Consider the following 23,770-nt stretch of genomic DNA (forward strand, 5'->3'; position numbering starts at 1 on the left):
ATGAGAATTGTGTAGGTAGGTTCAGTGTAAGTGGGTGTTTGATGGGCAGGAACGGCCGTTTTCTCCAAGGTCAAAATTCGAGTATATTCAAATTCAAAGTCCAAATAAATTTATTACCAAAGCACATATACGTATATATACAACGTAGAAGGTTGAAGGGAGATCTGATAGAGGTATGCAAAATTATGAGAGGTATAGATAGGGTTAATGCAAGCAGGCTTTTTCCACTGAGGTTGGGTGGGACTACAACCAGATGGTCATGGGTTAAGGGTGAAAGGTGAGAAGTTTAAACGAAGATGAGGGAAAGCTTTTTCACCTAGAAGGTGGTGAGAGTGTGGGATGAGCCGCCAGCACAAGTGGTGCATGCAAGCTCGATTTCAACGTCTAAGAGAAGCTTGGATAGGTGCATAGATGGAGGGCTATGGTCTGGGTGTAGGTCGATCGAGTAGGCAGTTTAAATGGCTTGGCATGGACTAGATGGGCTAAAGGGCCTGTTTCTGTGCTGTACATTTTTTTGACTATGACTATCAACTTCTGCTTTAAATAGACCCATGGTCTTGGCCTCCACCACAGTCTGTGGCAGAGCATTCCACAGGTTCACCACTCTCTGGCTAAAAAAATTCCTCCTTACTTCTGTTCTAAAGGGCTGCCCTCTAGTTCCTGATACCCCCACCAGAGAAAACATTCTCTCCACATCCACCTTATCTAGTCCTTTCAACACCTGGTGGGTTTCAATGAGATCCCCGTGCATTTTTCTAAATTCCAGTGTGTCCAGGCCCAAAGCTGCCAAACGCTTCTCATATGTTAACCCCTTCATTCCCGGAATCATCCTCGTGAGCTGCCTCTGGACTCTCTCCAATGACAATACATCTTTTCTGAGATGAGGAGTCCAAAACTGTTGACAAGTGCATTATCGTACATTTCCCAACACTGTATTCCATCTGCCAGTTTTTGCCCATTCTTCCAATTTGAGTAAGTCCTGCTGCAATCACATTGCTTCCTCAGCAATACCCATCCCTCTAACTACCTTTGTGTCATCCACAAACTTTGCCAAAAAGCCATCAATTCCATTGTCCAAATCATTGACAAACAATGTGAAAAGTACCGGTTTCAATATTGACCCCTGAGGAACACCTCTAATCACTGGCAGCAAACCAGAAAAGGCCCCATTTAATCCCACTCTCTGCTTCCTACCTGTCAGTCATTCCTCTATCCATGCCAGTATATTTCCTGTAACACCACAGGACTTTATCTTGTTAAGCAGCCTCATGTGGTCCACTTCATCAAATGCCTTCTGAAAATCTAAGTAAATGACATCCACTACCTCTCCTTTGTCCATCCTGTTTGTTACTTTATCAAGGAATTCTAAGAGATTTGCCAGGCAAGATTTCCCTTTGCAAAAACCTCCAAGTACACTGAAACCTTAATGGACTCCAAAACTTTCCCAGCCACTGAGGTTAGGCTAAGTGGCTTATAATTTCCTTTCTTTTGCCTTCCTCCCTTCTTAAAGAGTGCAGTGACATTTGCAATTTACCAGTCCTCCAGGACCATGCCAGAATCAAATGATTCTTGAAAGATCATGACCAATTCATCTGTTTTCTGTTCAGCAACCTCCTTCAGGGCTCTGGGATGTAGTCCACCTGGTCCAGGTGACCTATCTGTCTTAAGACCTTTGAGTTTGCCTAGTACTTTTTCCTTTGTAATTGAAGTGGCACTCACTCCTGCTCCCTGACACTCAAGGACCTCTGACATAGAACTAGTATCTTCCACAGCAAAGACTGAAGCAAAGTTCCTATTAAGTTTATATGCCATTTCTTAGTCCCACATTACTACCTCACCAGCATCATTTTCCAGTGATCCAATATCAACTTTCACCTCCCTTTTATTCTTTATATAATTGAGAAATCTTTTAGTGTCCTGCTTTATATTATTGGCTTGTTTGCCATCATATTTTATCTTTTCCCTTCCTATAACTTTTTAGTTATCTTTTGGATTTTAAAAGCTTCTCAATCATCCAACTTCCCACTCACTTTTGCTACCTTATATGCCCTTGCCTTGGCTTTTATGCAGTCCTTAACTTCCCTTGTCAGCCACGGTTGCCTGTCCCTGCCATTTGAGAACAACTTCTTCTGTGGGACATATCTATCCTGTGCCATGTGAACTATTTCCAGAGAATTCAGTCATCACTGCTCCGCTGTCATCCCCGCCAGTACCCTGCTCCAATCCACTTGGGCAAACTCCTCTCTCATACCTCTGTAATTCCCTTTATTCCATTGCAGTACTGATACATGTGACTTACACTTTTCCCTTTCAAATTGCAGCATGAATCCAATCATATTATGATCACTGCCTTCTAAAGTTCCCTTACGTTACGCTCCCTAATACGATCTGGGCTATTACACAACACCCAATCTAAGATAGCCTTTCCCCATGTAGGCTTGAGCACACACTGCTCTAAAAAGCCATCTCGTAGGCATTCATATATTTCTCTTATTCCATTATGACATATCAGGGCATTCAGCAGGTTGTTAGGACAATCTGAAGTCCCCATTCTTCTGTAACCAATTCTGTCACATATACCCCCATCAACACACCCTTGATCTTCCTACCATCCACTTACACCAGGGGACAATTTACAGCATCCAATTGATTTGACAAATGTTCTATCTCTGGGACATGGGAGGTACCCCATATGCAAATTCTATGAAGGCTTCACTGGAGGCCAGAATGAAGCCCAGGTCACTGGAGTTATGAGGCATCTGCACGACCTCCAGCACCATTGTGCCACCCATTCAATCTGCATCTAAAACTGCAGGAGTGGCAGCATAAAGTAGGTCAGCTGAACTGAGAAGAAGCGTAGATTGAGAAATCACTTTTACTTTATGCCATTACAAACAAGGAGATATTATATTTTTAAAATTTGGACCATATATGACAAAATGGAAGACTATCAGGTGGATTTTATTTGAGGCACAAGAGATTGAAGCTAGTCGAGCAAAAAACAAACTTCTGGAGGAACTCAACAGAGCAGGCAGCATCTGTGGAAGCGAGGGGATAGATGGCACTTTGGTTCAGCAGTGAAATGATCCGAGAAGCTGAAGGTTCTTGGCCTGCTGATTTCCTTTATCAATGTGTGTGTTTTTTTGCATGTGGATTTTATTGCTTGGTTTGGCATAGAACAGTGAAACCGGTATAGAGATTGACATAGGGAATCTAGACAGAGTTTAGGAGAAAAAGTATGAGCCACGATTAGGTTTGTATTGGTGATAGACATTTTACATTAATTACAGAATGGAGCAGTAGTGCTATAGGTTTTAGACAAAACTAGAGACTGAATCAGCCTGTTCACTTCCTCCATTGTAAAAGTTTGAAGTAGGCTGCCAAAATTAACTGGTTTAGTCTGACATTAGTGAATATTTAGTTTGGAACATGATTGAACATAATGAAGGTGAGAACATCTATTGATGATCAAACAGTCTACAGAACATTTAAATGTCAAGCAGTAATTGTAGGCTATTAAACTCTATTAGCATTCTAGATGTTTTTTTTGAGGAGCGATGGGTGAGAAGGTGGAGAGGCAACTTACAGAGATTATCTTGAAGGTTGATCCATGGTGGTTTGATTCATAGAACATAAAACATAGAATAGTACAGCACAGTACAGGCCCTTCGGCCCACAATGTTGTGCCGACCCTCAAACCCTGCCTCCCATATAAGCTCCCACCTTAGATTCCTCCATATACCTGTCTAAACTTCACTAGTGTATCTGCCTCCACCACTGACTCAGGCAGCGCATTCCACGTACCAACCAATCTCTGAGTAAAAAACCTTCCTCTAATATCCCCCTTGAACTTCCCACCCCTTACCTTAAAGCCATGTCCTCTTGTATTGAGCAGTGGTGCCCTGGGGAAGAGGCACTGGCTATCCACTCTATCTATTCCTCTTATTATCTTGTACACCTCTATCATGTCTCCTCTCATCCTCCTTCTCTCCAAAGAGTAAAGCCCTAGCTCCCTTAATCTCTGATCATAATGCATACTTTCTAAACCAGGCAGCATCCTGGTAAATCTCCTCTGTACCCTTTCCAATGCTTCCACATCCTTCCTATAGTGAGGTGACCAGAACTGGACACAATACTCCAAGTGTGGCCTAACCAGAGTTTTATAGAGCTGCATCATTACATCGCGACTCTTAAACTCTATCCCTCGACTTATGAAAGCTAACACCCCATAAGCTTTCTTAACTACCCTATCCACCTGTGAGGCAACTTTCAGGGATCTGTGGACATGTACCCCGAGATCCTTCTGCTCCTCCACACTACCAAGTATCCTGTCATTTACTTTGTACTCTGCCTTGGAGTTTGTCCTTCCAAAGTGTACCACCTCACACCTCTCTGGGTTGAACTCCATCTGCCACTTCTCAGCCCACTTCTGCATCCTATCAATGTCTCTCTGCAATCTTTGACAATCCTCTACACTATCTACAACACCACCAACCTTTGTGTCATCTGCAAACTTGCCAACCCACCCTTCTACCCCCACATCCAGGTCGTTAATAAAAATCACGAAAAGTAGAGGTCCCAGAACAGATCCTTTTGGGACACCACTAGTCACAATCCTCCAATCTGAATGTACTCCCTCCACCACCACCCTCTGCCTTCTGCAGGCAAGCCGATTCTGAATCCACCTGGCCAAACTTCCCTGATCCCATGCCTTCTAACTTTCTGAATAAGCCTACCGTGTAGAACCTTGTCAAATGCCTTACTAAAATCCATATAGATCACATCCACTGCACTACCCTCATCTATATGCCTGGTAACCTCCTCAAAGAACTCTATAGGCTTGTTAGACATGATCTGCCCTTCACAAAGCCATGCTGACTGTCCCTGATCAGGCCATGATTCTCTAAATACCGAGAGATCCTGTCTCTAAGAATCTTTTCCAACAGCTTTCCCACCACAGACGTAAGGCTCACTGGTCTGTAATTACCCAGACTATCCCTACTACCTTTTTTGAGCAAGGGAACAACATTCGCCTCCCTCCAATCCTCCAGTACCATTCCCGTGGACAACGAGGACATAAAGATCCTAGCCAGAGGCTCAGCAACCTCTTCTCTCGCCTCATGGAGCAGCATGGGGAATATTCTGTCAGGCCCCGGGGACTTATCTGTCCTAATATATTTTAACAACTCCAACACCTCCTCTCCCTTAATATCAGCATGCTCCAGAATATCAACCTCACTCATATTGTCCTCCTCTTATCAAGTTCTCTCTCATTGGTGAATACCAAAGAGAAGTATTCATTGAGGACCTCGCTCACTTCCACAGCCTCCAGGCACATCTTCCCACCTTTATCTCTAATCGGTCCTACCTTCACTCCTGTCATCCTTTTTTTCTTCAGATAATTGAAGAATGCCTTGGGGTTTTCCTTTACCCTTCCTTTTCCCTTTGGAACCTAAGCGGAGTTCATCACCTTCTGGTAGGGAGAGGGGATGCAATTGTCTGTGGTCAGCTGGATGGATTTCATTGATATTATAATGATTCAAATTTTCAATTTTATTATTCTATGCTGCATGTTTGTTGTTCTATTTCCTAATTCTATCTGCTGCTATATGGTCCATTTGCATATTATCCTGTCTTCTCCTAGAGTCACATACTGTATCACACAAATTTTTCAGCCCTCCCGTATATTTATAATGGCTATTAAATACTCGTCACTTCTAACCTCATTTACCAGTATTTGTGAATCCAAGTGCTCATCCAGATATGTTTTATATGTTGTGGGGGTAATTCTTGAGGTTCAGTTTGTTATGCATGTTTTTATCTGCAATTTTGCAGCTTTGCAATTTAATGCAGCAGCTCATCAAGGCTGAAGCGTTTTGTGACAATCTGAGTAGAACAAAGATTTTGTTAAATTTTCTTAATTCAATTTTTCTAAATAGTGATTTAAAAGAGATGAAGAGATGTAGTTATCTATTCGTCACTTGGTTGCCAAAATGGTCTTTTCAAAAATCTTGTCAGAGATTGACTATTTACTTTGAATTTTCAAACTGCTGCCTATTTTCAAATGTGATGGTATTGGGATTGCTGACCATTAAGTTCTAATCTTAAAGAAAGACCTTAATCCTTATCTGATGCAGATAACTATGGATAGCTTCTCATTAAAGGGAGGTTATTCTATAACTACCCAATCTTCAAAGACTACTTCATTTCCCTGATTATCGGCCATGGCAAGCTTAGCTGCTAGTACCCACTGTTTACGTGGTGGATTCCCCCACAAGGAGGAGAGTGGATTGAACAGAGTTCATTCGTTTTCAGTGATACACATTTAAATTCAATTAACATTCTTAAAACATATTTAAAATTCACAGAGGATTTCTATCTTACTAAAGACTTCCAATTTACTAAGGATTTCCAAAATACAGGTACTGTTCTTATAATCTAAAAGACATACACACAAGCTGTACACAATCCAGTCATCCGTTGCAGAAATCGAAGGCAGAGAAATGGATTGTAGTTCATTCCATGTTTTTGTCACTCTTCTTAATTGGACCATTCCTAAAAAGGCTGGACTACTCTCTACATTTATACTGTTTCTCTGCCACTTAGATGACTTCACACACACGTGATAATTTTTCAGATACCTTTTAACACAGGTGGTCTAAAAGCTTCTGGAGACAGAGATCCCATGTACCCACAATTAATGTTGTGAATGTTGACCTCCTGAGTGCACAAATCTTCCAATTATTAACAGATCAGCTACTTGATATGCTAAGACACAATACCTTAGACACAATATCAATCTGGTCTGCAAGCTTCCTTGAACTTAACAACTTAGCCAGTGTTGTCCAGTTTGAACAAGCCAATTGACATAAATTTAGACTCTTGAGTTGATTTTGAGTTGACAGTAAAATTAAATAGACTTATGACAGTCGTTCACTGAGCAGACAGGAAGTAGATACTGTTTTATTTAGAGATACAGCATGGTAACTGGCCCTTCCTGACCAATGAGCCCATGCTGCCCAGTTGCACGCATCTGCCAATTAACCTACTAACCCATATGTCTCTGGAACGTGGGAGGAAGCTGGAGCACCCAGAGGAAACCCACGCATTAATGCAGAATACACAAACTCCTTACAGACTCTGGTGAAATTGAACACAGTTGGCTGGCACTGTTAGTTCAGACAATGAGGAAAAATCTGGCCGTATGGCTATATTGGTCACAGAAATACAGAGGATTCTGGTTAATTGGGCCATCAGTTAATTGGGACAGTTGTTAATTTGGGATAACTTTTAAGGAACAAAAACTAATCAAGAAAATTTCTGGGAGTCCCTTTGTTTATTTGAGACATGATGCCACTTAATTGGGGTGGGAGACTATTGCCGAACAGTTTCTTTCTTTTTCCAATATTTTTATTAAATTTCATATTCACAAATACAGAATTCATAAGGCTACTTATTATAAGTCAAAATTAGGTAGCACAAAATGCACTATATATAAATCACACTGATACAGTCACAGTATCCCACATTCATGACCAATCAAATAAAATAAATTGAATTATGAAATACAATAATATGGTTAATCATATTATTAAAAAAAATCTACACCCACTGCCAAGACAAAGCTGGTTGGTAAAAAAAAATAAAAGAAGAAAAAGAGTACTTTACCATACAGTGTTTTATAATAATAGCCCAGATCTATATTTTAATAACAATAACAATTCAAAGATTTTCAAAATAGTTCAGAAAGGGTCCCCATAACGTTTGAAAATTTTGATTAGAATCAGAAGTCGAACAACGAATCTTCTCTACATTTAAACATGACATAACATCGCATAACCATTGAACATTGTAGGGGGGGGCAACCTCCTTCCATTTAAGCAAGATCGCTCTCCTAGCCATAAGAGAAATAAAAGCCAGTACCCGCAAATGAGAAGACTCCAAGATTATAGATCTTTCCTCAACAATACCAAATTAGGCAGTCAAAGGATTGGGCTTAAAATTAACTTTAAAAAGTACAGAAAAAGTTTGGAATACATCTTTCCAATATTTTTCAAGGCTCGAACATGACCAAAAGATATGAATTAATGAAGCCTCTCCATTATTACATCTGTCACAATAAGGAGATATATCTGCAAAAAAACGAGAGAGCTTCCCTTTAGACATATGAGCCCTATTTACCACTTTAAATTGCAGGAGGGGATGACGAGGACATAATGATGAAGAATTAACCTTTTTGAAAATAGCCCTCCAGGTCTCATCAGATAACGCAAACACGAGGAATTCTGCAGATGCTGGAAATTCAAGCAACACACATCAAAGTTGCTGGTGAACGCAGCAGGCCAGGCGGCGTCTCTAGGAAGAGGTACAGTCAACGTTTCGGGCCGAGGCCCTTCGTCAGTCCTAACCAAGGGTCTCGGCCCGAAACGTCAACTGTACCTCTTCCTAGAGGTGCTACCACTCATCAGATAATGAAGTCTGTAAATTCTTTTCCCAATCTTTTTTACCTATGTCTAAAGGAGCCATTCTCAGTCCCAACAACAGACCATAAATGTAAGATATTGAGCCATTATCAAAAGGTTTCAAATTAAAAATTACATCTATTATGTTCTTATCCGGGCTAGTAGGAAATATATGTAGTTTAGATCTTTAAAAATTTCTCATCTGTAGATATCGGTAAAAGTGGGTATTTGATAGGTTATATTTCACTGAGAGCTGCTCAAAAGAAGAGACATTCCCTCCAACAAATAGATCCTGAAATCGTTTAATGCCTAATCTATCCCATTCTCTAAAAAACAGATAAGTCGTAGATGGTTTAAAAAAAAATTGAGAAAAAATAGGACTGGAAAGAGAAAACCTCAATAAACTGAAATGTTTTCTAAACTGTAGCCAGATCCTCAAAGTGTGTTTAACCACCAAACTGTCAGTTAATTTACTTAAAGATAAAGGAAGAGAGGATCCAAGAAGAGAAAGAATAGAAAATTTCGTAACAGAGTTGGCTTCCAAAAAGATCCATATTGGACAATCCTCATGATTAATATAATATAACCAGAACATAAGATTTCGTATGTTAATTGCCCAATAATATAACCTAAAATTGGGTAGAGCAAGGCCTCAATTCTTTTTAATTTTTTGAAGGTGGACTTTATTTAATCGGGGTTTTCTGTTCTTCCATATATAGGAAGAAAGAATCAAAAAAAGACTTAGGAATAAAAACAGGTACAGCTTGAAAAAGGTATATAATTTAGGTAAAATATTCATTTTAATAGAATTATTTCAACCAATCAATGATAAAGAGAGAGGCAACCAATTAGAAAGTGTCTTTTTCACATAATTCATTAAGGTTAGAAATTTTTCTTTGAATAGATCTTTATAATTCTTAGTGATTGTTACACCCAAATATGTAAATTGTTTTCTTACAATTTTAAAAGGAAGGTTAATATCAGTTGGTATCAAATTATTTAAAGAAAACAATTCATTCTTATGTAAATTCAATTTATATCCTGAAAACTGACTAAAATTAGTCAGTAAAAGAAACATAGAAGGTAAAGAAGTTGTAACATTAGATATAAAAAGCAATAGGTCATCAGCATAAAGTGAAACTTTATGAATAGTACCTTTTCTTAAGATACCGGTGATATCTTTAGACTCTCGAAAGGCAATTGCTAAAGGTTCTAATTCCAATTCAAAAAGCAAAGGGCTCAACGGACATCCTTGTCTGGTTCCACGTTTGAGTTTAATTGGTTTAGAATTCTGGAAGTTAGTTAGGACCCGAGCGGAGGGAGATAAGTAAAGTAATTTAATCCAAAGAATAAAATGGGGCCCAAAATTAAATTTTTCTAAGGTTTTAAATAGGTAATTCTATTCAATTCGATCAAAAGCCTTCTCTGCATCCAGAGAAATCACACATTACGATATTATCATTTGGGACGCTTTAAGGCATATATAAGAGGACAAATTATCTCCTATACTGCATATATTAAGAAAAAAGCTAATAAAGTGATTTGACAACTGACCATTTTGAAATATATGACACTTTTAGAGAATTTTATTCAAAACTGTATAGTTCTGATTTTGTTAAAGGTATCAGCAATCAATTTCAATGTTTCATTGAAAATGAAGATTTGGAGGATGCAGCCATCAAAAGCATTGTATGAAAGCAGTCCATTATCTGCACTGATTTTGTTCATTTACAGTCAATCAAAAGAATACTGCCATATACACTGATGAATTCCTCCATCGATAACTATCATGAACTACAAACGTATATAATAGTGTTCTAATTTGTTCCAAATTTCATTTAAGTACATAATTTGCTACTCAATTTGTCTTTTTAAAATACCCTTTTAACTATTTCCATGAAACTTTGACTAATTGAGACAGCCGCTTAATTGGGCCGAAATGTACTGGTCCCGATGTGTTCCAGTTAACCAGAATCCACTATAATTCAAACGTCTGTGAACTAAACTGAAGTTAAAAGATGTGGGTGAGGTGGTGGATGGTTATGCCTTTCATAGCTATGCCATACAGTCTTGCAATATGCTCTGCAATAAAGAGTTCCAAATAGCTGATTCATTATTCCTGCTAAAATTGCTGTTTTTATTGCTGTGAGAGCTTTTGTTTGTTGCATGTCAAGAATGCATTTTATCCTATTGTCACTGATTGCGACGAGCCCACTGGCTATTAGTGACAGCATTGACAGTGGTTGTTTACAGGTGAGCCTTCTCCAGTGCATTAAAGAGAAGCTTTGGGAAGACTTATTTAAACATAATATTCTAACAGGCCAGTACAATGTTAAAGCAAATGTGCAGATTGTAAGTATGACCACAAAAGTGCTGAACATCTACAAATCTCTATGGTTTCTCTTCAGTTCATAAAATGTATAGATTAGATTAGATTATGAGAACTCAGTTCTCTTTTATTGTCATTTAGAAATGCATACATGCATTAAGAAATGATACAAAGTTTCTCCAGAGTGATATCACAGAAAACAGGACAGACCAAAGACTAACACTGACAGAACCACATAATTATAACATATAGTTACAGCAGTGCAAAACAATACCATAATTTGATGAAGAACAGACCATGGGCACAGTAAAAAAAAAGTCTCAAAGTCCCGAGTCAATCGATTCCCAAGTCCCCAATAGCAGGAGGCAAAAGGGAGAATCTCCCTGCCATAAATCTCCAGGCACCGTCAACTTGCCGATACCTTGGAAGCAGCCGACCACAGCCGACACTGAGTCCATCCGTCCGAAAACTTCGAGCTTCCGACCAGTCTATCCGATACAGCCTCCCAAGCGCTATCCTCTGCCGAGCACCTTCGACCTCTCCCCAGCCGCTGAAACACGCAAAGCCAAGGACTTCGAGGCCTTCAGCTCTGGAGATTCCGGTTACCACACAGTAGCAGCGGAGGTGAAGCGGGCATTTCAGAAATTTTCCAGATGTTCCTCTGTGCTCTCACGTCTGTCTCCATCAAATCAGAATTGTGCACGGTCCCCTACTTGACAGATAACAGATATCATCACCGAAGTGGTCGTGCGTGCTGCTGTCAGCAGAATGATACCTATGTTATCCATAATCAACCTTGTGAAGCTGATGGTCAATTACCTCCTTGAACTTTTCACATTAAGAGGGATGGTTTTACTCTGTCGTGGGTGATGGCTCTTCTTCTCAAGCAGTTCTGTGGAACAGACAATGACCTGTGTCTCGCTATGTCTTGATGTGCTCATGAAGGACTCCCAGATTCTATCAGGAGGGCAGCTGAATGTGTAGTTTGGGCATTCTGTCATAGCTTATGCTGGGCTTCAATGTACGCTCAACAAAGAGATTTGAAATTCTCATTATCGTGCTGAAAACCGTCCTCCATTTTGAGCGGTGGGGAGGCCAGTGTTCCCATGATCAGTAAACTGCTACACATTATCAAGGTGGCTTTGAGAATATTCTTGAATCTTTTCTACAAGTATGTGAAGAGCAAGAGGATAAGACATAAGAGAATATGACCAATCAAGTGTGACAGTGGAAAAGTGTGTATGGAACTGGAGGAGATAGCAGAGGTACTTAATGAGTACCTTGCTTCAGGACTTCAACTACTGCACAGAGTCTTGTCATCTTCAGAAGTTTTCGGATGACTCTGCCATAGTTGGATGCATCAGCAAGGGAGATGAGGCTGAGTACAGGGCTACGGTAGGAAACTTTGTCACATGGTGTGAGCAGAATTATCTGCAGCTTAATGTGAAAAAACTAAGGAGCTGGTGGTAGACCTGAGGAGAGCTAAGGTACCGGTGATCCCTGTTTCCATCCAGGGGGTCAGTGTGGACATGGTGGAGGATTACAAATACCTGGGGAAACGAATTGACAATAAACTGGACTGGTCAAAGAACACTGAGGCTGTCTACAAGAAGGGTCAGAGCCGTCACTATTTCCTGAGGAGACTGAGGTCCTTTAACATCTGCCGGACGATGCTGAGGATGTTCTACGAGTCTGTGGTGGCCAGTGCGATCATGTTTGCTGTTGTGTGCTGGGGCAGCAGGCTGAGGGTGGCAGACACCAACAAAATCAACAAACTCATTCGTAAGGCCAGTGATGTTGTGGGGATGGAACTGGACTCTCTCACGGTGGTGTCTGAAAAGAGGATGCTGTCTAAGTTGCATGCCATCTTGGTCAATGTCTCCCATCCACTACATAATGTATTGGGTGGGCACAGGAGTACATTCAGCCAGAGACTCATTCCACCAAGATGCAGCACAGAGCGTCATAGGAAGTCATTCCTGCCTGTGGCCATCAAACTTTACAACTCCTCCCTTGGAGGGTCAGACATCCTGAGCCAATAGGCTGGTCCTGGACTTACTTCATAATTTACTGGCATAACTTACATATTACTATTTAACTATTTATGGTTCTATTACTATCTATTACTTATGGAGCAACTGTAACGAAAACCAGTTTCCCCCGGGATTAATAAAGTATGGCTATGACTATGACTATTCACTACGGAAAAGGAACTTGGTGATTGTAGGGATGACTTACAGCGGACCGAAAAGCTTGAGCATGTAGATATTAAGAAAGAGGATGCGCTGGAGCTTTTGGAAAGCATCAAGTTGGATAAGTCACTGGAACCAGACGAGATGTACCCCAGGCTACTGTGGGAGGCAAGGGAGGAGATTGCTGAGCCTCTGGCGATGATCTTTGCATCATCAATGGGGACTGGAGAGGTTCCAGAGGATTGGAGGGTTGCAGATGTTGTTCTCTTATTCAAGAAAGGGCGTAGAGATAGCTCAGGAAATTATAGACCAGTGAGCCTTACTTGGTAAGTTGATGGAGAAGACCCTGAGGGGCAGGATTTGTGAACATTTGGAGAGGCATAATATTATCAGGAATAGTCAGCATGACTTTGTGAAAAGCAGGTAGTGCCTTACGAGTCTGATTGAATTTTTTGAGGATGTGACTAAACACGATGATGAAGGTAGAGCAATGGATGTAGTGTATATGGCATTTGATAAGGTACCCCATGCAAGGCTTACTGAGAAAGTAAGGAGGCATGGGATCCAAGGCGACATTGCTTTGTCGATCCAGAACTGACTTGCCCTCAGAAGGCAAAGAGTGGTTGTAGACGGGTCATGTTATTTATGGAGTTGGGTCACCAGGGGTGTATCTCAGGGATCTGCTCTGGGACCCCTACTCTTCATGATTTTTATAAATGACCTGGATGAGGAAGTGGTGGGATGGGTTAGTAAATTCGCTGATGACACAAAGGTTGGAGGTGTTGTGGTTAGCGTGGAGGGCTGTCAGAGGTTACAGCGGGACATTGATAGGATGCAAAACTGAGCTGAGAAGTGGCAGATGGAGTTCAACCCAGATAAGTGTGAGGTAGTTCATTTTGGTAGGTCAAATATAATGATAGAATATAATATTAATGATAAGACTCTTGGCAGTGTGGAGGATCAGAGGGATCTTGGGGTCCGAGTCCATAAGACACTTAAAACTGCTGCGCAGGCTGACTCTGTGGTTAAGAAAGCATACGGTGCATTGGCCTCCATCAATCATGGGATTGAGTTTAAGAGCCGAGAGGTAATGTTGCAGCTATATAGGACCCTGGTCAGACCCCACTTGGAGTAATGTGCTCAATTCTGGTCGCCTCACTACAGGAAGGATGTGGAAACTATAGAAAGAGTGCAGAGGAGATTTACAAGGATGTTGCCTGGATTGGGGAACGTGCCTTATGAGAACACGTTGAGTGAACTCGGCCTTTTCTCCTTTGAGCAGCGGAGGAAGAGAGGTGACCTGATAGAGGTGTATAAGATGAAGAGAGGCATTGATCTTGTGGATAGTCAGAGGCTTTATCCCAGGGCTGAAATGGCTAGCCCGAGAGGGCACAGTTCTAAGGTGCTTGGAAGCGGGTACAGAGGAGGTGTCAGGGGTAAGTTTTTTTATGCAGAGTGGTGAGTGTGTGGAATGGGCTGCCAGCAATGGTGGTGGAGGCGGATACGATAGGGTCTTTTAAGAGACTCCTGGACAGGTACATGGAGCTTAGAAAAATAGAGGGCTATGGGTAACCCTAGGTAATTTCTAAGATAAAGACATGTTTGACACAGCTTTGTGGGCTGAAGGGCCTGTATTATGCTGTAGATTTTCTATGCTTCTATGTTTCTGTCCAGATGGTAACCTCTTGTCACGACAGAGTTCAGAATAAAACATCTGTTTCTGGAGTCAGCGGGTAAGTGGGGTGATTGATGTGCCCAAAAGAGGCAACTGAATGTGATTCAGATATTAATACTGCAGTATTTGGGCTGGAAGATGAGACAAAGATGAATTTATCTTTCCTGTCACTGGATTTGGAGGATTTTGCATGACAGTGTGAATGGTATCTCCCCATTGCTTTGCTGAGTTTACTGCAGATAATGCATGCAAGAGGGTAAGAAACATTGCTGCCAGATAGATAATGAATTGTAGGGCTAGTCTGTTGTTTTCTCATATATCCAAAAGGTTTGCCAGGCACACTAAAGATGATGATGTCTGCCTTATAGGCTCCCAAGATATAGACATATTTCACATTTTCCAGGGTCATGTCATGGATCCTTACTGTCTAGGGTTGATACTGCATGATGGAAGCAGGTTGGTGGGGTATTATTTCTTCTGGCAGATATGTAGTACAAGGCTCTTATGCAGGTATATTTCAGAGAAAGAGTCAATGATAGCTTGAATTAGAATATAGAACAGTACAGAACAGTACAGTACAGCCTTCAGCCCATGATGGCGTGTCAATCTCTTAACCTACTCCAAGATCAGTCTGGCCCTTCCCTCCCACATAGCCCTCAATTTCTTTTTCACCCATGTGCCTCCAAATGTGTGTCAAATGCACAATTGAAGCACGTTGTCTGAGGCTGAAGTTAGCTTGGTTCTGTATTGGAAGCAACATAAACTGGATCATTTCTCAGCTGTAGATTTAATGCACTCCTTTGGGGAACATAAGTATTCCCTTGATACTGTTTCTGATGCAGATATATTGGTAATGATCGTGGCTTGCACGCGTCATGTAGCAGCTGCAAGATGGAGATGAATTTCTGCATATAGCCACATTTGAAGAAGGTTGCTCACAACTTTAAATATTTATTGGGGTGAAAAGGAGTCACTTACGGTTGTGATGATACTCCCTGCATTCCTCTTGGAATCGAGATCTGATGAACATAATAAAGTCATAGCATAGAAAGAGTCCCTTCAGCCCATCAGGTCCATGTTGATCGACGAACATTCATATATACTAATCCTATTCTCCCCATCTTCCAATCTGCCACACAAACCTTAGGGCTTGCTTACAGTCTAGAGCCAATTTACAGTGGCAAATTATCCTACCTATTTGCATACCTCTGGGATAAAGGAGGAAACCAGAGTCCCCAGAAGAACAGGGAGAACATGCAAACTCCATGCACCCAGCACTAGAATTCATGATTAAACCTGGGTCTCTGGAGATTTTCTGTCAGCAACACCACCTGCTGCACCATTGTGCCTCTCAAAACAGCCCCTCTGGTGAATCTCGAACTCATAACTTTTGAATTCCTTTTCAATCACCAATTGAAATCCTCTCCATTGCACCACGGAGCCCAGAATCCTGTTCAAAGTGAACCGAGATAGGCAAACCACAAATGATCAGTACAGTGTTTACTTACAGGTCTGGGTACCTGTGGGCTTAGATTGCCCCATTACTGAGGAACTGTGAAAGGGGCAGAACTTTGTGTAATCATCAGCAGATTTCCAACTTCTATAATGTTGGAAAATGGTGAGATTAGTTTGTGTAGAGCAGCAAGAAGATAAGTGATCCGGTGTAAGAGATAAATAAAAAGCAGAAGGTTGGGCAAATGTTTCTGCTCTTGGTATAAAAGAGATGCAGATGCAGCTCAGCAGATCACAGAAACTAGCCTCCCCTTTGCAGATTCTGTCTGCACTTCTCAACACCCTACTAAAGCAAACAACATTATCAAAAAACCCAACCACCCCAATCATTCTCTTGTCTTCCCCCTTCCCATTGGGTAGTAGATACAAGAACCTGTCCCACAGTTATAAGACTATTGAATGGTCTCTTTGTATGACATGATGGACTCTTGACCTCATCGTGTACCTTGTTGTGGCCTTGCACTTTATTTATTGCCTGAATGTACTTTCTCTGTAACTGTATTACTTCAATGCCCTGATGTGACAAAGTGGAAGATATGCAAAGCAAAGTTTTTCAATGTGCCTCAGTACATGTGACAACAATAAACCATTTCTTTGTAGTCGCCTGTGTGGTCTCGTGCCTCTGCTGAAAAAGACAATCTAATCACTTCTTCAAACATCTGAGCCTGGGCAGAGAACTCCTCTAATCCAACAATTTCTTCCACCAAATATACTCAAAAGAAAAAATACCACACAAATGTGAAATATATAAAACAAAATTATAAATGGAAAGATGAATGATGAGTGAGTAACCAGTACCAACAAGATATCATAGACGTAAAGCATTAACATTGTTTCTCTCTCCTCAAGTGCTGCTTAACCAGCATTTTCTGTTTCATAAACTTCTCAGTTTTTATTTCAGACATATAGTGTCTGCAATGTTTTGTTTCTGGCTGAATTTCCTTGTTCATTATTTATTTTGTATTTTCAGAGAGGTGGGTTGCTTTCAAAATGTTTAAAAGCAATTTGATTGTAGGCTGCACAACTTTGGACTCAAGATGAAGTAATTTTCTAAAATTACATCAGCTGTATTGGACTTGCTCTCCTTTGACATTCAGTGACGTGAACCACTTGGTATGAAATGGTAACGTCATTTCTTGTAAAGTGAATTTCGTCTGAGAGACACTGATGCACACTACTATTGTTGCTGTTGATTTCCCATTGTTAATGGTTTCACATTTAGAAGGGAATTGGGTGACCTTGCTGAACCTAATGATATTTTAATTGTCAAAATTGAGAAACCTTTTGAGTTGTTTGTTTATAAACACGTTAATAGTTTCCTTGGCATAACTACTTCATAAAGACTGAGGAAGCAATGGAGAGGATTATATTGACATGAATCAGTGCTTAGATTTAATAGTAGAAGAATGGAAGACATTACTTCCAAAGCTTTAAGAGGCTTTCATAATGGAATTAGGGTTTGGACAAACAGAGACAAAGGAATAAAACACTGCAGTGCTGGAACTCTGAAATAAAACAGAAAATGTTTCATATAAACGGCAGATCAGGTAACTTCAGTTTAGAGTGGGGGTTCCCAAGCTCAGGTTTGTAGACCCCTTGCTTAATGGTATTGGTCCATGGCTTAAAAAAGGCTGGGAACCCCTGGATTAGGGAGAAACAGAGTTAATGTTTTTTTTTGTTAACTGAGAAAACTTAGAAATGTAAAATACTGTCCATTGTGGAGAAGGTGGGGATTGCTGGGGTTGGTGGGAACGATGGTTTGAGAGCCCTTGATTTCTTCTTGAAATGTTGAATCCATGTCTCTTCTCAGAGATCTGTAGTGTGTTTCCAGCATTTTCTATTTTTATTTCACCTTTCCTACGTAGAGATTTCAAACTTGCATGCAATTTGTAAAATCTGATACACTAGTTGTGTAATCTGAGTGACTGGGAATTATCTTCAGCAACTGAAAAAAATAAATTAAAACATTATAATAGTACATGAAATTGTGTCACAAACAATTGTTGCCAAACCAGTTTGGGCAAAATTTCCCATTTGAAAACAACACCTGAAGTATAGGTTTTGCATTTTTAAAGACATTCGATTACTTAGTTTACTTAGAACATAGAACATGGAATAGTACAGCACATTACAGGCCCTTCGGCCCACAATATTGTGCTGACACTTAAACCCTGCCTCCCATATAACCCCCCCCTCCACCTTAAATTCCTCCATATACCTGTCTAGTAGTCCCTTAAACTTCACTAGTGTATCTGCGTCCACCACTGACTCAGGCAGTGCATTCCACGCACCAACCACTCTCTGAGTCAAAAACCTTCCTCTAATATCCCCCTTGAACTTCCCACCCCTTACCTTAAAGCCATGTCCTCTTGTATTGAGCAGTGGTGCCCTGGGGAAGAGGCACTGGCTATCCAATATATCTATTCCTCTTAATATCTTGTACACCTCTATCATGTCTCCTCTCATCCTCCTTCTCTCCAAAGAGTAAAGCCCTAGCTCCCTTAATCTCTGATCATAATCCATACTCTCTAAACCATGCAGCATTCTGGTAAATCTCCAATGCTTCCAATGCTTGAAATCTCCCTTTCCAATGCTTCCACATCCTTCCTATAGTGAGGCGACCAGAACTGGACACAATACTCCAAGTGTGGCCTAACCAGAGTTTTATAGAGCTGCATCATTACATCGCGACTCTTAAAATCTATCCCTCGATTTATGAAAGCTAACATCCCATAAGCTTTCTTAACTACCCTATCCACCTGAGAGGCAACTTTCAGGGACCTGTTGACATGTACCCCGAGATCCCTCTGCTCCTCCACACTATCAAGTATCCTGCCATTTACTTTGTACTCTGCCTTGGAGTTTGTCCTTTCAAAGTGTACCACCTCACACTTCTCCGGGTTGAACTCCATCTGCCACTTCTCAGCCCACTTCTGCATCCTATCAATGTCTCCCTGCAATCTTTGACAATCCTCTACACTAACTACAACACCCCCAACCTTTGTGTCATTTGCAAACTTGCCAACCTACCCTTCTACCCCCACATCCAGGTCGTTAATAAAAATCACGAAAAGTAGAGGTCCCAGAACTGATCCTTGTGAGACACCACTAGTCACAACCCTCCAATCTGAATGTACTCCCTCCACTATGACCCTCTGCCTTCTACAGGCAAGCCAATTCTGAATCCACTTGGCCAAACTTCCCTGGATCCCATGCCTTCTGACTTTCTGAATAAGCCTACCATGTGGAACCTTGTCAAATGCCTTACTAAAATCCATGTAAATCAAATCCACTGCACTACCCTCATCTATATGCCTGGTCACCTCCTCAAAGAACTCTATCAGGCTTGTTAGACATGATCTGCCCTTCACAAAGCATGCTGACTGTCCCTGATCAGACTATGGTTCTCTAAATGCCCATAGATCCTATCTCTAAAGAATCTTTTCCAACAGCTTTCCCACCACAGATGTAAGGCTCACTGGTCTATAATTACCCAGACTATCCCTACTACCTTTTTTGAACAAGGGGACAACATTCGTCTCCCTCCAATCCTCCGGTACCATTCCTGTGAACAATGAGGACATAAAATCCTAGCCAGAGGCTCAGCAATCTCTTCCCTCGCCTCGTGGAGCAGCCTGGGGAATATTCCGTCAGGCCCCGGGGACTTATCTGTCCTAATGTATTTTAACAACTCCAACACCTCCTCTCCCTTAATATCAACATGCTCCAGAACATCAACCTCACTCATACTGTCCTCACCATCATCAAGTTCCCTCTCATTGGTGAATACCGAAGGGAAGTATTTATTGAGGACCTCGCTCACTTCCACAGCCTCCAGGCACATCTACCCACCTTTATCTCTAATCGGGCCTATCTCCACTCCTGTCATCCTTTTATTCTTCACATAATTGAAGAATGTCTTGGGGTTTTCCTTTACCTTACTTGCCAAGGCCTTCTCATGCCGCCTTCTTGCTCTTCTCAGCCCCTTCTTAAGCTCCTTTCTTGCTTCCCTATAGTCCTCAATAGACCCATCTGATCCTTGCTTCCTAAACCTCATGTATGCTGCCTTCTTCCACCTGACTAGATTTTCCACCTCACTTGTCACCCATGGTTCCTTCACCTTACCATTCTTTATCTTCCTCACCGGGACAAATTTATCCCTAACATCCTGCAAGAGATCTCTAAACATTGACCACATGTCCCTGCAAAAACATCATCCCAATTCACACACGCAAGTTCTAACCTTATAGCCTCATAATTTGCCCTTCCCCAATTAAAAATTTTCCTGTCCTCTCTGATTCTATCCTTTTCCATGATAATGCTAAAAGCCAGGGAGCGGTGGTCACTGTCCCCCAGATGCTCACCCACTGAGAGGTCTGTGACCTGACCCGGTTCATTACCTAGTACTAGATCTAGTATGGCATTCCCCCTAGTCGGCCTGTCCACATACTGAGCAAAACTCACTTGTCTGCTTCAAAACTTATGGGTATTGGGGGATTTTAATTCTGGAAGGTGTAAATAGTCTCTTCTAACTTTCCTTTACATCCTTTACAGTAAGAGAGCCGTTTTAGTGCTACAGAATGAGCCTCTTTATCCCCAACGCCGTTCCTACACCAGTGAAGATGAAGCCTGGAAATCATTTCTGGAAAATCCCCTGACTGCCGCCACTAAGGCTATGATGAGCATCAATGGGGATGACGACAGTGCTGCGGCTTTGGGCTTACTATATGATTACTACAAGGTATGTGAATATAGTGCATGAATGTACTCCACATTAACGCCTGCACATGACGGGGATGCCATGATTTTAACAGTGATGCTCAAGTAATCCAGTGGTACTGTCGCTACTCAGGGTCTGATCTGGCCTTGATAGCTATTGTTTTCACTTATACACCATCCACCATAAGCGACCTCAAGTGGGTGTGCTGCCTTTGATACTTATCAGTTGATGTTTGCAAATTTAACAATCATTAAGGGAATAGTCTTTTTCCTCTCTATTTAGTGCCAAGACAGCTGCCAAGCTCAGGGAAACTCCTGACTGCCTAGACCCATTGGTTATGAATTGATTTGCTTGACAACTAAGCACAATGAAAGTAGAAACCTTTGAAAACTCTTGGGCCCTGATAACAAATAGAAGGACATTCAATAAGATCTGCTGATATCTGACTTAACTCCATATACTACATTTTCCTCGAGCTCCTTGACGCCTTATGATGGAAAATATATTGTTCTATCGTCAATTATTACCTGTGGAAGAAGGTTCCAAATTTTTACCAAGCTTTGCATGTGCAAGTGTTTCCTAGGTATGGTTCTAGTTTTTAAGTCTCCACCACAACTAGACTCCCTAATCAGTGAAGATGTTTCTTTGCCCCATCAGTTTTGTTCATAGTTTTTTAAAGATCACCCATTAGTCTTCTAAATGTTGGGGTATATGACCTCAGGTTTTCTTCTTTGCATTTTTAATTTCACTGCTTTTAGTGTAGATCTGCACTTTCTCTAAGGCTTTCCCAATTGATGCCCATTCTGCTCTTAGTAACCTAGGTGTGATCTAACTAGAACATGTACAGTTGTAGAATAATATCTCTTTGTTTATACACTGAACCTCTAGATATTCAGGCTAGCATTGTTCTCAGTTTATTATCTGTACTTGTCCGTAACTTATCCATAACATCATAACACTTATTTTGTACTTAAAAAACATATATGCATACACACACACAAACACGTTAGATTGGCACTTGCCATTATCTACATTCATTGTACTAAGCAACTCATTGCATTCCCTTACAACCCATTGATTCCACTAATGATTTTCCACATGGCATTAGTGGAGTATTTGGGAAGCTGTTAAACAGAGCCCATTTACTTGTTGTCCAGTAGCAGCAACAGCCTCGTCTGTGGTCCACCATCCCTCTACCCTTATCTGCTTTCCCAAGGCTTCATGGTGGCTACACTGTTTCAGTGACTCCATCACTGTGCGCTTCTCTCCTCTGGAATGTGCCAGTTGACAACATTTGCTTGAGGACATTTTCTAGCACTGGAAGGCCAGCAAGTTTAGGCAGATCGACTGATTTGATCATCTTCCAGAAGCAGTTGATGTTTGTCTTCTATCCCTGGGAGCAGCTCATAGATCACATAGTTGTGCAGCTGCTCACGATGAACCTCAAAAGGACCACCATGTCCCTTTCCAGATCTTCTTGGCAAACACACAGTTTGCAAGGTGCTAGATGATAGTACCTGTACACGACACTAAATGATTCGTGCACAGAAACGCAAGTTTCTCTGAACCGCCACTGATGCTGGCTTTCTGTCATTTTATGAAGTACTTGGTTCTGTCATTCTTTGGCTGTAATCCATTTTTCCATGGTTAACATATTGTTGCTTATCTCTAGACTGTTTAAGCAACTCTTCAATTTGGAGTTTTTACTGGTTTTAAATCAGAGTAGAATTAGTACATTTGTGAAGCTGATATGGAATGTAGATGAAGGCAGCTGTCTTGAATTAGATCATATTTCTGTTTAAATAAAATAATTTTAGGTCCGTTAAATTATTATCTTCTGTTTGGTAATAAGAAATGTGAAAGCATTGACAACTGTGTTCCTTGTTCAACTGTAAGTATAAACTGGGGCTGATTAGCATGGGCTATTTGCTGAATGTACAGAAACCACTCATAGAAAATAGCTGTGATCTGATTGATGATGCTAAAGATGCTGTTTACAAAGCACTGAAACAGAAACACCTTTTAAACTTTAGGTGCCCAGGGAGAAGAGGACAATACCACCTGAGAAAAGTTCTAATACTGACACGGAACACAACAAAAGGTAGAAGTGTTATAACTATTGATATGTTCAGCGTGGCAGGAAAAGCTTCTTTGGTCCACTGTGTCTTTCTTGGGCTTTTGAATGACTAACATATTTATTCATTTCATCATGGCATTCATTTACCATGTCGTTGTCAAAGTAAATCTGTTTTCATAACTGTTGGATTATGCTGCTCCTGGAAGCTGTTTCCCCTTGCCTAAATGCTTCATGACTTTCAGTATTTCCATGTTGTAGTTCAAGTGAACTCAGACCGTGACATTTGCTTATCTGTTTATTCTTTGTTGTCCATGAAGACCTGGCCATTTTCCATGAGGCACAGTCAGGTGATTAGCAAGAATCGTCGCCCCATTTCATTTCATTTCTCCCTTTCAAAATCCAAACACTTGGTCCAAACTAGGTCTATAGTTGCTTACATACGGTATATACTGCATCATTCAGTCTCCTTGTATCACACATCAATATAAACCAGCATTGTCAGGAGTTCACAAGGAACTGACACATTCACTTGCTTAATGTCTGCCATGTTGGGGACCCTTTCATGAATCCTGAGCTTGTTGGCTAGGGATAAATTATCTTCCAGTTTAGGTTTAGTGATTTCATTCACTATAATTCTTTATTTTAATGTTTGATACCTCAGGTACATCAAACCTGGGAATGGCAAAAACTGACTGCTCTGTTTCTTATGCTGCAGCAAATATAGTACTGCTAAAAAAAATCATTGGCCATAAAAAAGTCTGTGGAAGATCGGTAAAGGCTTTCTTTAAATACATTTCTTATTT

The 23,770-nt window shown here is 40.9% G+C and overlaps 1 protein-coding gene across 2 annotated transcripts in view; it reads left to right on the plus strand.

Moving 5' to 3' along the window:
- LOC140209888 (grainyhead-like protein 1 homolog) overlaps nucleotides 1-23,770 on the plus strand; it is a 112,971-nt gene that overhangs the window by 16,729 nt on the left and 72,472 nt on the right. For both annotated transcript variants that reach the window (XM_072278523.1, XM_072278533.1), the window contains exons 2-3: nucleotides 20,725-20,911; nucleotides 22,924-22,991. In XM_072278523.1, the coding sequence (XP_072134624.1) occupies nucleotides 20,725-20,911; nucleotides 22,924-22,991 (255 nt within the window). The remainder of the gene's footprint in view (nucleotides 1-20,724; nucleotides 20,912-22,923; nucleotides 22,992-23,770) is intronic.

The sequence above is a fragment of the Mobula birostris genome, chromosome 2 (assembly GCF_030028105.1).
Source record: "Mobula birostris isolate sMobBir1 chromosome 2, sMobBir1.hap1, whole genome shotgun sequence".
NCBI lineage: Eukaryota > Metazoa > Chordata > Chondrichthyes > Myliobatiformes > Myliobatidae > Mobula > Mobula birostris.